This window comes from Oxyura jamaicensis, chromosome 10 (genome assembly GCF_011077185.1).
Source record: "Oxyura jamaicensis isolate SHBP4307 breed ruddy duck chromosome 10, BPBGC_Ojam_1.0, whole genome shotgun sequence".
Taxonomy (NCBI): domain Eukaryota; kingdom Metazoa; phylum Chordata; class Aves; order Anseriformes; family Anatidae; genus Oxyura; species Oxyura jamaicensis.
In genome coordinates, this window is record NC_048902.1 from 9,021,068 (window position 1) to 9,032,560 (window position 11,493).

At 60.8% G+C, this 11,493-nt stretch overlaps 2 protein-coding genes across 2 annotated transcripts in view; one reads left to right on the forward strand and one right to left on the reverse strand.

Moving 5' to 3' along the window:
- The window catches only part of SNX33 (sorting nexin 33), a 3,926-nt gene extending 2,072 nt beyond the window's left edge, over positions 1–1,854 (reverse strand). The window contains exon 1 of the mRNA XM_035336219.1: positions 135–1,854. Within this exon, the coding sequence (XP_035192110.1) occupies positions 135–1,569 (1,435 nt within the window). The 5' untranslated portion in view covers positions 1,570–1,854. The remainder of the gene's footprint in view (positions 1–134) is intronic.
- A 566-nt stretch (positions 1,855–2,420) lies between these two features.
- Positions 2,421–10,734, forward strand: SNUPN (snurportin 1). The gene is made up of 8 exons (XM_035336221.1): positions 2,421–2,685; positions 2,854–2,998; positions 3,698–3,802; positions 4,090–4,186; positions 4,758–4,855; positions 5,140–5,217; positions 6,759–6,839; positions 10,186–10,734. Exons 1-8 carry the CDS (start codon positions 2,546–2,548, stop codon positions 10,495–10,497), a joined length of 1,056 nt encoding a protein of 351 aa, XP_035192112.1. The 5' UTR covers positions 2,421–2,545; the 3' UTR covers positions 10,498–10,734.
- Positions 10,735–11,493: the final 759 nt, after the last annotated feature.

Consider the following 11,493-nt stretch of genomic DNA (forward strand, 5'->3'; position numbering starts at 1 on the left):
CCCCAGCCCCAGCCCCATTCCTGTCCCTGCACAGCACAGGGCTGCACCCTGGTCCCGCTCCCCGTGTGGGGGCATCATGCAGGACATCCCCCGCCCTAAGGGAGAAGAAGCCACCCCCGGGAGAGCCCCCGTACCTTTCTGGAGGTGGATGATGTCCGGGAAGTTGGAGAGGAGCCCCTGGTACAAAGAGAGAGTGTCCAGCATGAGGAACAGGTCGTTCTTGGGCTGCTCGGCGAACATCTCCCCCACGGTCTCGTAGGTCTTGCCCGTGTGGGAGATGGCGTTGTTGAGGGCGTCGGAGCTGTAGGGGGGGTCCATGTGGAAGGAGTGGCTGATGGCTTGGAAAGCGTTGCCCAACTTCTGGAACTCCTTCCTGAAGCCCCCCACGTGCTTGCGCACCAGCTCCGAGGCCACGTTGGTGAGCTGCAGGACGCTGTCGTCCATCTTCTTGCTGAAGGCCTTGAAGGCGTCCACGCGGTCCTCCACGTCCTGCAGGTCCTGGTGCTCCGTGGGGATCTGGATGGTGAGGAGGAAGCTGGCGCCCACCATCTCGTCCTTCTCCGCCCGCCGCTTGCCCAGCTTCCACTGCTTCTCGTCGCGGCAGCAGAGGAAGTGCTGGAAGCCCTCGTACTGCGAGAGGACGGGGTGGCTGGTCATATGGTCCATCCAGAGGATCAGGCGCCGCTTGCGCTTCTCGATGAAGTCCTCCTCGAAGCGCCCGGTGGCCTGCTTCTCGGGCAGGTGGGGCACCGAGATGACGGTGAACTTGTGCAGCAGGCGGTTGTAGAGCCAGTCGAAGTGCTTGTAGCGCCGGTAGACGGGCGAGTTGATGTTGCTGGGGGTCAGCTTGTAGGAGATGTAGCTCTTGATGCCCTTGAACTTGGTCTGCTTGGTGGGGTCCTCCACGGAGCAGATGAAGGGGTGGGGGTTGGCCCTCCACTGGGGGCCCCGCGACCCCATCTCGATGCTGTACGCCTCGGCGATCTTGGACATGAGGGGCACGTCGCCCAAGATGAAGGCTTCCACCCCCGAGCGGACGAAGCAGGAGAAGCGGTTGAGGTTCCTCCCCACCACGCTGCCCCTCTTGGAGGAGCTCAAGCTGTCCTGCCTCTCCAGCGCCGGCTTGGCCCGGTAGCCGGCGGGCTGGTGGCCGTAGGGCGGCGCGGGGGGCTGCAGGCCGGGCGAGGGGTGCCCGTTGGCGCCCGGCGGGCCGCGGGGCTCCTCCACCACCGTGCAGGCATCGTCCCAGTCATCCCAGTCGTCGTCATCGTCGTCCTCAAAGCTGCCCTGGTAGGAGACGCCCGGCGGAGAGGCGTAGAAGGCCGAGCCGTGCCCGGGGGAGCTGCCGGGGCTGCCGGGGCCCTCGGTGTAGCCGGAGCCTGCTCGGGAGCGAAGGATCTCCACGTAGGAGGCCGGGAAGAGGCCGGTCTCGCCGCGGCTGTTGGTGCCCTGCAGCCAGCCGTCCAGCGAGTCCTCGCTGAAGATGACGAGCTCCTCGTTCTCCTGGATGCTGATCTCCTCCCTGTTCTCGCTCTGGAAGTTGTAGAGCGCTCGGGCTCTCAGCGCCATGGCCGGGGCCGGCGGGGCGGTGGGGGGGGGGGGAGGCGGAGGACGGCCTCAAGCGGAGCCCCCGCGGCCGAAGAGCCGAGGCCGGTGCTGGGGGGAACGGCGGCGGAACGCGAGCGGGAGCCGCTTCAGGGCTCGACGCCCCGCTGGCGGCACGGCGCCCCGCTGCCGGGCACCATCCCCCGGGGGGGCGGCCGCCGGGCTCTGCATCCACCGGGGGGGCTCGGCACGGCCCGGCACGGCTCGGAACCACCCGGCACGGCCCGGCCCGGCTCAGCACCGCCCGGCACCGCTCAGCACCAAACGGCCCGGCCCGGCCCGGCACCGCTCAGCCCCTCTCCTCCCCGCCACCCCCCCAGCTGCCTCCCCCGCCGCAGGCAGCCCGGGGGGGCTTTCCGCCAGCCGGCAGCGGCCTTTTTTTGGGTTGTTTCGCCTTGTTTTGCTCAGTTTGGTTTTTTTTTCCTTGCTTTTTTTTTTTTTTTTTGCTTTTGCTTGCCCCCCCCCTTTTCCCAGCCTCCCCCCCCCACCCCCGTCTCTCCGTTCCCGCAAACCTGCAGCGGGACGGAGCGGGCGGCGGGTGCCGGTGCGGGTCCCGCTGCGGGTCCCGGTGCCGGTGCCGCTCCCCGGTGCCGGTGCCGGGCTGGCCCCGCCGCCCCCCCCCCCCCCCCCGGTGACGCACGGCCCCGCCGGGCTCCCCGCGCCGCCCTCCGCCGCCCTCTGCAGGCAGCACCCGCCCCGGGGGGGGGGGACACCGGGCCGCCCTCCCCCCTCCCTCCCCGCACCCCCCTCTCCCCAGTAACCCCCCTCCCGCCGCCGCCCGGGACCCCCAAATCCTCTCCCCCCCTCCACTTCCACCGCCCCCCCCCTCCGGGGGACCGGCGGGGGTGGAGTCCTCCAAGCGGGCAGGGGGCGCTGTGCGGAGGTTGGCGCCGCTCTAGCCGCGGCGTCTCGGTGGGCGGAAGTGCGCGCGGGCGTTGCTATGGAGGAGCTGAGCGCGGCCTTGCAGGCCTTGGAGGAGCCCGCGGCGCCTCACCCGCGGCTCGGCGCCTACAAGGGCCGCTCCGGGGGGGGGCTGGGGCAGGCCGAGCGCCGGCAGCGCCTCCTCCGCCTCCAGAGAGAGTGAGCGGGGACGGGGAGCCGCGGGGGGCGCGAGGGGAGCGAGGGACGGACGCAAGGGGGAGGGGGGCCCGCGGGCTGTGGGGCCCTGCCGGGGGTGGCGGCCCTCGGGGGGGGAGGGGGGATAGATGCGTCGCTCTGTTCCTTTATTTCTTCTTCTTCCCCCTTCAGGAGGCGGCTGGACTACGTGAACCATGCCAGGAGGCTGGCAGAGAACGACTGGGTTGGGGTGGAGAGCGATGAGGAGGAGGATGATGAGGAGGAGGAGGAGGAGATGGAGGTGGAGAGGAAGCTGCCCAAGCGCTACGCCAACCAGGTGCGGGGCCGCCTGAGGCGTGCTCTGGGTGTGGGCACGGGGCGGGAGCTGTGGCTCGGCCTTCCTGCTGCTTACACGCGCAGAGGGCAGGCTGAGCTGGGTTCCTTGCGTGCCCTGGGGGGTTTTAGCCCTGCTAAAGGTGTTTATAACTCACTGCGCAGCACTCGGTTAAAGATTTCCACCTCTCATCACCCTTAGGGCACCAGGAAGGAAGGGAAACCTTGGCAGAGGGGGCTCCTCAGCCTCAGTGCCACGCTTCCTCTAAAAGACACGCAGGCTTTGGGGCGGTGTCACCAAACGTGCTGAGGGGCCTGGAGAGGTCAGCTCAGCTCAGCTGTTCTCTTTATCCGTAATATTACGCATCCTTAAGGTCTGCCACCTGTTTAAAAATAAATGAATGAAACAAAGGGCTGAAGTGAGGCTGGCACAGGGGCCGGGATGCCCAGGTGAGGGCTGTGAGCCCCACGCTGTGCTCGGAAGCTTAGTCAGGAGAAAGACTTAGGGGAAGAGCTTGCTGCACAGCTTAGTCAGAGGGAGCTGGGTGCCGTAATTCGGCCTGGTGAGCAACACAAGTTGTCCGTGAAGCACCTGGAGGAGCTGCAGAACAGAGCTAAATCCTTCCTGCTTTGTGCTTGAGCTGTGTGTTTCCCCTGACTGCAGGGGCGTTGTTACTAGCTGCTTTTCCGTGTTTCCCCACAGCTGATGCTGTCCGAGTGGCTGATCGACGTCCCCGTGGACCTGGCGCAGGAGTGGGTTGCAGTGGTGTGTCCCGTCGGGAAGCGGGCGCTAGTCGTGGCCTCCCGGGTACGTGGCAGCGGCGGTGGTGACACCTTGCTGTGCAGTAGCAGTGAGAGGTATCCCACGCTACGTCCTTCCCGTGCCAGCCAGCCTAAGGCTGCCCCATGTGTCAAGCTCCCCAGGGCATGAATCCCCTGAGAACGGCTCTGGGATCCGAGCTGAGTGCCCAGGACGTCTCCTCGGGCAGGCGGGCTGGGGGTGACCTGTGTTCCAGCACCTGGGGGGTGCTCCCTCTGCGGCAGGAGGGTGCTGGGCCCAGCTGTGACGTTGTTTTGTCTCCCTTTCCCTCTCAGGGCTCCACAGCAGCTTACACCAAGAGCGGCTTCTGTGTCAACAGGTTCCCCTCCCTGCTCCCGGGGGGAAACCGGCACAATTCAACGAGTGAGAAAGGTAACGAGTGATCTGAGGAGGGGTGTGAGGCAGGCAGAGGACAGCCACCATCTCCACGCGTGTGCACGTTCCCACAGGCGTGGGGGCTCAGCGCTGCTCCCCGGGGCCCCCAGCTTGCTCCTGTTCCTGGTGCCAGGGGTTAGTTAGCTACAGGCTGTCCGTGTTCCTCTGGAGATACCCAGACGTGGACAGTCCCTGATGCCTTTATGCTAGATAAGACCATTTCTTTTAATTAGCTGCCTGGTTAATTGACACTTAAACCTCAGCGTTCTCTTTGCGTTAAGCAGCAGAGCTGCTTACGGCCCGCTCTTATTAATACCTTGTGCCGTGGCTTGGCTTGGGGTGGGGCTAGAGATGGATAAAGCACCTCTGACAGAGGCCTTTGCTTGCTGTGCCTCTGCCTGGTGCCTTTGTAGATCCTTTGAGCTAAAAGCTCTTTGTGGCCACGTGTGCGAGGAGGGGTTCCCTCCGCACCCCCTGGTCTGCGCTGGGGCTTAGTGCAGGAGGGGTTTGATCTGGTGCTTGCGTGGGGGCGTGGGCCGCGCCCGCAGCTCCCTGTGTCTGTGCGCAGTGTACTGCATCGTGGACTGCATCTACAGCGAGGCGCAGCAGACGTACTACATCCTCGACGTGATGTGCTGGAGGGGACACCCTGTGTACGACTGCCAGGTACCCAGTTCCTCCCTTTTGCTCCCATTTCCCTGAGCTGCTTTTCAGCCGGAGCTCACCACGCAGCGTGGAGAGTGTTGGAGCTAAGCGGCAGCACCTCTACAGCTCGCGGGCTGGTGGCTGCTGGAATGACGGGGCAAATTTTGGGGGTGTTCTGAGGGAAGTATGCGAGGTCGGGGTGCTTGTTATAAATCTGTGTGAACGCAGGCCCAGGGCTGTGAGAGCTGCGGCCCAGCAGGTGCGGATGTGTGGCAGATAGTAATTAAGGCTGTCTCTTTTCTCAGACTGACTTCAGATTCTTCTGGCTCTTCTCAAAGATCCAAGAGGAGGAAGGGCTGGGAGAGAAAAGCAGGATTAATCCAGTAAGTTCTTTTGTACTGGCAGGAGGAGGAGGCTGGGGGGTAAGCTCTCCTGTTCAGCAGGCTTCAGCACTTTTGTTTGCAGGCAAAAGCCTTCTTTTATTTTTTTTTCCCCTTCCAGATCAGGCTTCAAAGCGTGCTTCTGACGGAATGGGCTGACATGTTCAGGATGTAAATAGAGCCACGGAGCGTTGTAAATGAATGTGGGTTTTTCTTTCCAGCCAAAGTGCCGAGGGAGATCAGGCTGCAGGGTATCGGCTAACTTCCACGCCTTTTTTCAGCTTTTGCTTGCAGTGGAATGGAAAACCAGTGTGGTTTCTAGAGGGACGGTGTCGCTCTGCAGCCTGGCTACAAAGGGAATTATTCTTTGGTAGTCTGGGCTTACGAGGCAGGGATAAAGGATCACAGAGCTTTAGCAGGAGCTCAAGCCGGTCACTGGAGTTGTAGAGGTGGGCGTTGCGTTGCCACCTGGACTCCCTAAAGACTTGTGTGTGTGTGGAGGCCAGCCCTGGCACCTGCAGCAGCGTGGGAATTGATTTTTGGGGACAGACACGAAGGGATTTGGCAGCCTGGCTGGCAGAGTGCGGCTTGCAGAGGCTGGCAGAGCCGAGCAGGGCAGCCTCTGGGTGGAGCAGATCCTTTATTAATGGGAATAAATGCTCCTGTGCCAGCTCGGAGGTATCTGTGTTTGGAGGACATCCTGTTCCGACTCCAACAAGAATATCCAGAAGACAGCTCCCTGACGAAGGGGGAGTCGTTTCGGCTTTCATTTCCTGGGTGGAAAGGTTTGCTGGGCTGAGCCAGCAGCCGGGCGCAGACTTCTGTCTGCTTTGCATCCTGCCCAGAGGTCATCACTTTCTATTTTGGTTAAGAGAGCATCTCAGGGTCAGCTCCCCTGAAAAGCCCTTCCTGCAGCCTCGGATGCTCGGGGAAGGGTGGCAGGAGCACGCGGGAGCCGTGTGCTGAGCCTCTGCCATCTGCCCCCTAACAAAACGCCAGAGGGGGGTGTTTGGAGCAGGGGTGATAGATGCAGAATACCTGAAATAGATCATTCTGGGCACGCCAGGGGTCGTGATGATCCCCGGGTTGTCTCGTAGAGGTCGCTTGTTGTTGCTGGAATGAGGCTGGGAAAGCAGCAGGCCGTTCCCACCAGGCTGTCTCGTGGAGGTTTTCCTGCAAGCACTTCCTGTCCCTTCAGTGGCACCGCTGAGTCACTTGGTCTTCTCGTCTTGGTGTCCAGGCCCTGGGCATTACTGCTCTGATTGACATCAGGCCTCTGCCTGCCCCAACAGAGGCTGGGGTTGGACAGATTTGCTTTGGAGCCCCTGTGTGCTTTGGGACCCTGGGAGCCTGCGACAGGAAGGCCGTCAGTTTCGTGATGCCTGAGCCCTGTCTGGTTCCTTCATCCTGTCGCTCCTGTTAGATCTTAACCAGGGGAAATGCTTCCTCCTCAGCCACCTCCACGCCAGCGCTCGGTTCATCGAATCGTTCTGTTTTGGGCTGTGCAGTTTGCTCTCCTCTAACCCTCTCTTTTACTCTTTCAGTACAAATTTGTGGGCCTGCAGAATTATCCCTGCACCCCGGAGAGCCTGTGCACGGTGCTGGCCACGGACTTCCCATTCGAGGTGAGAACACGCAGGGGGACGCCCTGGCTGCGTGCCTGCTGGAGCCTGCGGAGAGTTCATCCCGTCCTCCCAGGAGCTCTCCTCAGGCCTGCGGGAAGGCTGCTGACGTGCCTGGGGAAGGCTTTTTGTGCGGGTGGCTGTCACCAGGCACAGGCTGCGTCCAGCCAGGCTGGTTGGGGGGGTTGAAGCGCAGTGTTCCCTGCGTTTGGACTGTCCTTACTGTCCCCGGGGAGGGTAGAGTTGATGGAGATTGCCTCCAGAAGTAGCATAACTCACGTTCACGTGGAAATACAACAGAGCTGAACTTCTCGGGGCCAGAGCCGGTTCCATGTGCTGCCCCAGGTGGGGCTGTATGGGCACGAGGACCTGTGCAGCGTGCCGTGCTCCGTGACAGCAGCTCTCGGGAGGTCTGCGAGGCAGGCAGGCTGGTGTCTTTCTCTGACATCTGCCGCAGACTCTGTGTTTCCTTAGTCAAGCTGCTTCCATCTGTCTGTGTGCAGGACACCCAGCTGTGCTGCCTCCTGGGGAGGCAGGAGGGCTGTGTTCCCGTTGTCGGGCACCTGAGTCCTTCTGGGGGCAAATGGCTGGGATGTGTCTGCAGGCATCTGTCCTGCTGCTGCCACCGGATCTGGCAGAGGGAATAGCGTGAGATCTGCTGCTCGCTTCTGTCCAGAACCAGCAGCTTCCTGCCTTTGGCTCCTGCTGTTCCTGGCCGCCTCTCAGAGGCAGTCATTCCCCTGTAAGAGCGGCTGGCAGTGCTGCTCAGCCCCTCTGCTGCCCCGTGAGGAAGGGCAGGGCAGGCACTGGCATGCCGAGCGGCTCAGCTGTGTGGTGGTGAGTTGCAGGGGCTGTGACAAACATCTGGGAGCCAGGAGCTCCTCCAGTTGCTGCAGCAGTTCCTGCAGAGCGCCCAGCCTCGGCCCTAGCTCAGGAGCAGCTTCTACAGGGGTCGCTTGTCCTACGAAGCCAAAAGCCACGCTGAGACTGCGTCTTGTGCTCACGGGGCCCAAGTTAGTGATTAACATAAGTGCAGGTTTAAACTTCGGGGACGCTCGTTTGGCTGTGAGGGCTGACTTTGCCTTCTGCTCGTTAAAGCCAGGACAGTCGTCAGAGGAAGTCAGAAACTGCCAGCGCCCGCTCTGAACACAGGCAGGGGAGTGGGAGCTGAAAAAAAACCTGAAGAAAAACTTCCCAACGTGCTCAACTGACTGCCTCAGCAGAAACAGGCATTCCCCTTGCTCCTGCTGGCTTTGCAGAAGGCAAGAATGCAGGCTCGCTATGGCCTGGGCGGTGTAATAGATCTCTGTGCGCCTGGGCCCAGCATCCTGTGATGAATCACGCTAAGTAGGTTTGTGAAAGCAGGGGAGGCTTTTCTCTGCGTACTGGGCATGGAGTGGCCGTAGTTATTCAGCCTGTTACCAGGCCATTATGCGTGTGGTGGCGACAGACGTGGTCTGTGCTTTCAAATTTGGGTCCCCAGTTAATCTGTAACCTCAGAGTTAGGACCTGGCTCCTAGTTCGCTATTTTCAGAGCAGAACTTGGTTTATTGTTTTTTTTTTCCATTGAATTTGGTGGACTTTGGAGCAGTCGGCTGGCACGGAGTTTTGAGTGGTTTTTGGAGGGGATTTCAGGAGCTACCCACGGAGCTGAGTAAAACAGCATGCGAGTTTCTAGGAAGGCAGGGGGAGCCAAAGTCTCTCAGAAAACCTGATGTGGAGGAGGAGGCGTACTATCGAGCACCTAAAATCTGGAAGGCATGGCTTTGAAACGCGAAATCCTTCCCGGCCAGTTTCTCAAAAGGTTCGGTCGTATGGAGGCACTCTCAGCCCTTATCTTGATGTGGCTGGTGTCAGAGCAGTGACTCAGGATAGGGACGCAGCCAACAAATTAAATAAACTGAAAGGAATACGGGAGTTACAGGAACTTAGCAGAAATCATGGGGAGGAGAAACGTGACCGAACCCTCTACCAGGCTCTGAATTCCTCAGTTTGGGGAAGCTCTGAGGAGCGGTATGGGAGGCAGAAGCGTTTCCAGGCTCTGATGTTGCTAAAAGATTCCTGTGGGTGCTGGAGAATCCCCGCTGCTCGCAGAGGGCTGTGCATCCGCCAGAATGTGCTGGGTGTGCGGCCCAGGGGAGCGTGGTGGTGTGGTGCCGCACAACCTGGCTCCTCTCCGCACGTCTTCCCAGGGAGAGGGGGGAGAGAGAAGCTCTGCACTTAGATACCCACAGGGTTACTCAAGCTGTTGACTGTTCTGCTTTCATGTTTTCCTTGCACGGGAATCTCCCCTTTTCTGGGATCGTTTTGCAAGCTCTTAACAGTGACTAAAAATCAGAGCCTTAGTGACGTGGTGAGCAACACCCGCTCTGCTGGAAGCCGGCGCCCAGGAGCAGAGGTGGACACGTGCCTGCGCTTGGCTTGGCCAGGCTCGCAGGCACCAAACTTGCCTCGATCTGCACGGTCCATCCGGGCCTCGGCTCGCTGCCGCTACAGGCCCCTTGTTTCTGGGGGCTGGGGGCTCCAGGAGGGGCCAGGGAGCACTTAGGGCCTGACAGAGCTTAACGTGGTGGGCTCTTTTCTTCACCCACTCCTGCCCGCTCAGCCACAGAAGTAAGAACTCGTAGCAAAATGGCCTCTAAGAGCTCACCAAGCTGAGCTAAAAGGAGCACCACCTCCCGAGCCAGCTGGTCTTGCAGCAGGATCGAACCTCGCAGAGTGCACCCCTGGGAAGCCAGGGGAAGTGGGGGTGAGGAGGCTTGGGCGTGGAGGGGGAGCGGGGAAAACGCCAGCCACGAGAGGTCGGGACTCAGCCTTCAGAGTCCTGAGTGCCCTTAGCTGTCATTGATCGCTGGAGAAGTTCTCTCCCGGGAAGCATTAAGAATTTATTTTGCATAAGCAAGCTGGAAGAGCTGTAGCAGTGTAACTACGAAGCGGGGCTCCTTGGCGTCACGCGCTCCCACTAATTACTCTCCCAATGTATTATTTAAAATAAGCCTAATCCAGTAAAATGGCCTTTTTGTGCGCTGCCTCGTTCGGAAGCTGGGTGGCTTTTCTGTGGAGTGGGATCATAGCAACCAGGGGAAGAGCACTGGTCCGTGCCGCTGTCGGCCTCAAAGTGTTTGCCTTCGATGCCTTAAAGCTTTCCAGCGCGCGCTGGACCTGCGCTGATCTTCCAGGGCAGGAGCTCTGCGGGTTTCCCCTTTCCCTTCCGCTATTTATTGAGGGAAAACGATCCAGCTGGTGGCTTTGGCCGGCGAGTGAGGAGCGGTGCCGCCGTCTGGCGCTCTCATTGACCTGTAAAAGCCTCCAGCTCGGGCTTTTCATCCGCTCTCTCTCCTTCCTGCAGGTCGACGGACTTCTCTTCTACCACAAGCAAACCCACTACACGCCCGGCAGCACCCCGCTGGTGGGCTGGCTCCGGCCTTACATGGTGCCCGAAATCCTGGGGCTGGCCGTGCCCGCCACGCCGCTCACAGCCAAGCCAGACTACGCTGGGCGTCAGCTCCAGCAGATCATCGAGAGCAAGAAGAGTAAAAAGCTGGCAGAGGGGCAGCCGAGGGCTGCTGGGGACGGGCACTACGAGTTGGAACACTTGTCTACCCCCCAGCCAGCAGACTCCCCGGAGGGCCGGGAGGAAGCAGTGAGGATGGAGAATTAGGCTGCTTGTGACAGCCCGCTTGGCTGAGGAGGAAGGAAAAGGTTTATTGCTCCCTTTGGGGGCAGCAAAGGTAATCGGTATAGGATGGCTTTGTGTAAAGGGCACGGAAGTGCTCTGAGAGCCACTTTTTGGCCTCGCAGAAGCGAGGGCCTCAGCAGGATCGTCCGGTTCTCTGCTCAGGCAGTCACGTGCTGTGAAATAAAACAACCTGTCCCGAGCTGCAGGGCTCCCAGCTCAGCCCTGGCCCCTGCTTCTGTCCCAGGCTCCGGCAAGCCTGCAGGCCGGGACCAGCGCTCGGAGCTGTGGGGCACGGCTCCTGCTGCACGGCTCCTGCTGCACGGCTCCTGCTGGTGGGGCACGGATCCTGCCGGCGGCCGGGCCTGCGGGGTGCAGGATGTGGTGGGGCGCTGCAGCCTCCTGCTCCAGCTGTTTGCTGAGGCCTTCTCAATGAAAGTTCTGTGGTCAGCCTGCTTCTAGTAACAAACACTTGCAGCGGGCCGCTGTAAGTCCGCAGGCAGGGCTTTCCACGCCCACATGTTACTGAGAAACTCGCGCTCCTTGCATCACAGCTGGCCCTGCCTCTCAGCACAGCTCCGTGCTGCGTGAGCCCGAGCCTGTACTCTGGGCTTTTCTCGGCAGAGGGGGGAAGGAAGGATTTCGCTCTCAAAACTGATTGTGCCAAATAAAAGGCTTCTCAGAAATGCGAATTCTTCACCGTCTCCGTGCTACCTCAGGGTGGAGACACGCTGTGCCTCCCAAAGGGGGATTAAAAAACTGGTTGCAGCACTAAATGAATTCAAGGGCTTTAATTCTCAGCACAGCGAGCTGCTCCAGCCCCTGCCTGCCCAAGCCCCCTCTCCTGCGTGTCCCTGAGGCTGGTTCACCGTCACACTTGCTGTCCCCATGTTGTTTTTGAAGGGAAGATGAAAAAACCCAGAGCAGGACCACTCTAAATGCAGAGGGGGAGAGGAAAATGGGCAAAACCCATGGGATCGA

What these genes read in the sequence shown, in the direction of transcription:
- SNUPN (XM_035336221.1), top strand. Translation starts at nt 2,546, where the DNA reads ATGGAGGAGCTGAGCGCGGCCTTGCAGGCCTTGGAGGAGCCCGCGGCG. An exon ending in CGCTAGTCGTGGCCTCCCGG is followed by an intron (nt 3,803 to 4,089) that starts GTACGTGGCAGC and finishes TTTCCCTCTCAG; the next exon opens with GGCTCCACAGCAGCTTACAC. An exon ending in ACCCTGTGTACGACTGCCAG is followed by an intron (nt 4,856 to 5,139) that starts GTACCCAGTTCC and finishes CTCTTTTCTCAG; the next exon opens with ACTGACTTCAGATTCTTCTG.